The following is a 2,629-nucleotide window of genomic DNA, read 5'->3' on the forward strand; positions in this document are numbered from 1 at the left end:
GGGGGGGGGGGGGGGGGGGGGGGGATTGAGAGATCCCATTTCTGTTGGAGAGGGGAATGATACATTCCTTATAAGGGTGTGGAAACCTCTATCTAGTAGACAGTGTTTTAAAAACCTCGAGGGAAAGTCTGAAAGGGAAAGCCCAAAGATGATAATATCTGCTATCGGTGGGCTTGAGCTGTTAGCTAGTTCTTAAGTTTTGTTTTAGTAAAAGTCCTTCAATATTTAGTATAGTGTAACTTATCTTTTTTACGAATTGAGAACGATGTTTAGTTGAATTTTAAATTTTATTCAAAATTGAAGCATGTGTGCTTAGTGTTTTTTTTTTTTTTTGACTGAGGGCCCAAAATAGCAATTGAAAGCAATACTTTTCGTCTCCTTCATGCTATGTCGTCTCACATTTTTTCCAATGTTACTTGTGCACACAGAGGTCTGGCAATCACGGCAATGATAGCAAAGAAGATGCGAATGCAAGTCCTAGATTTTATGGTCTGAGCTCCCAAATTCAGAAATTCCAAAATGTTCCCAACTTAGACACTTGGAGAAGGGGATCAAACTATGAGTGTTCTCAAGCTGAAACAATGGGTAGAGCTGGCTTGAAATGTAGAACGTTGAAGAAGAAGCGAAGGTATCATAAAGTTGTTGCTCGAGATCCATCCACGTTGCACGAGCATGTAAAATCACTAGTTATCCAAAGAGGTATGCTGGGGGGAAACATTGGAAGTGCTTTGGATAGAACCATCATTTCTGAAATGAATTGTGATAGGAAGAAACAAATGGGCGTAGCTTACCATTCTTTTGCAGAAAACTTTGAACTAAATGATGCTGATAGAGCTACATGCTCTGTTGGTAGTTGCAGTGTCTCTAACAGTGATCACCGTGGGTTACGTTGTCGAGTTTCTATTGGCCACAATGAAGACACAGATGGTTCTACGAGTGATGCTGAATCTTTTTGTCATTTGGGATACAGAACTGACAATTTTCTTCTGTCCAGAGACGAGCCATTGGAAGCTGAAATCCATAGGTTAGAGTTACATGCCTATCGATGCACTATGGAGGCATTATATGCTTCGGGTCCTTTAAGTTGGGAAAAAGAATTATTGCTTACCGATCTACGTCTATCCCTCCATATATCAAACAATGAGCATTTGATGGAAATAAAAAACTTAGTTTCCACAAGTATTTCAAGTAGATGACAAGTAAAATGCACTTCTCTTCAAGTTTTAAAATTCTTATCTGTAGAATTCAATGATGATTCATGTGATTGTCCCTCTAATTGTAAAAAGCAGTATGAAAATGTTCTTTTATTATTTTACAACAGCTAGTGGTCTAATTTTGTAGTGTACAAACAGCTTTATTGAAGTTGAATTTATATTAGCTCATGAAAGTGTTGTGTTCTTCTCGTTGTCCATGTGTTCATACTATTACGGATGTTTATTTTGTTATATGCACAAGTCGGTTAAAGAAAAACGGTATTGTTACAAGGTTTTTGAGTTGCTTTGGATAGTTTTTGGATCGAATCCTTTCTTCACCTTTTTCATATGACCTTTTGCAGAGTCTATCCTGCGATAACTTTATCATCATCATTGTACCACTTGGAACTCTGCGATATTTCACTTGGGAACATAATCGATGCATTTGTTCCAGTGTTCGCCACAGTTCCTAATTGTGTAAATAAGATTATCCATTCTATTTGTATATACAACATGAAAGTTTTATTTACATTTCTTGTGAAGATGCATTGATTTCAGTTTATATGGGTTATTGCATCAATGCAATTGAGGACATGCTTGAGCCCGACATCCTTCTGCCTGTGGAGGATTAGACTCTTCTTCACGTCGGGGGGCTGATCGGTCTCGTTTCTCAATGGTTGAAGTTTGAAAGGTTGTACTTGAAACCTTAACACTTCTATATAAATGCACCTTTTTGCTATCAACATGATTGTGTTACATTTGTTAATTGTTGACATGAAACGAGCAATGAACTACTTTTACTAGTTTCATCTATTATACGTAAATCAGTTGATTCTTGCTACATGTCTCTGTCTCCAGGAGATCCTCATGAAAAAATCTTCAAAAAAGAAAAATAAAGAGATAGAAAGAGAGAAAGAAGCAGTCTAGAACATTGTTTCTAGGATCTGCAGATACTATTGTTTCACTGACCCTCATGACACTACGAACTGTCAATAGTTTAGTTAAGAGCCTCGTGTACAGTATTCTAAGTCGATGCATTTGATTTTGTCTCTAAGCGGACCGAGCTACCTGATAGATAAGGTAAGCTTGTGAAATGCTTGTCTTTTATCTTTTAACGACCCTGGTGGTTAGGTATTGAACGTCATGTTTTTCACTGGTTTATACCTCTACATCAGTTTATATATATACATAATGATTTAGACAAACATCTGCTAAAGAAGGGGAAAGAAGCTGACAATTTTTTGGTAGGTTTTTGAGAGATATCTGCACATCCATGTTCACTGTTATGTGTACACAAAATATTGTGTATCTAGCTATCAATTTTGGCTTTCAAATATGATCATATTCCTATCATAGCGCATCTGTTTCTCTTTGATGAGAATGTTGACTAAAAAGTCAGCAACTCCGGATTTGGGGGGCGGGGGGGGGGGGGGGGG

The 2,629-nt window shown here is 37.6% G+C and overlaps 1 protein-coding gene across 8 annotated transcripts in view; it reads left to right on the plus strand.

Moving 5' to 3' along the window:
• LOC111465575 overlaps window positions 1-2,629 on the plus strand; it is a 5,877-nt gene that overhangs the window by 1,964 nt on the left and 1,284 nt on the right. For 4 of the 8 annotated variants that reach the window (XR_002714213.1, XR_002714215.1, XR_002714214.1 and 1 more), the window contains exons 3-4: window positions 429-1,024; window positions 1,556-1,884. Coding sequence is in view for 4 of the 8 variants with exons in the window: in XM_023110024.1 (XP_022965792.1) it covers window positions 429-1,024; window positions 1,556-1,745 (786 nt within the window). In the remaining 4 variants the exon portion in view is untranslated. Of the gene's footprint in view, window positions 1-428; window positions 1,398-1,555; window positions 1,933-2,629 lie in introns of those variants that run through there. The other 4 variants (XM_023110027.1, XM_023110026.1, XM_023110024.1 and 1 more) reach the window with 4 other exon arrangements.

This window comes from Cucurbita maxima, unplaced genomic scaffold (assembly GCF_002738345.1).
Source record: "Cucurbita maxima cultivar Rimu unplaced genomic scaffold, Cmax_1.0 Cma_Scf00029, whole genome shotgun sequence".
Lineage (NCBI taxonomy): Eukaryota > Viridiplantae > Streptophyta > Magnoliopsida > Cucurbitales > Cucurbitaceae > Cucurbita > Cucurbita maxima.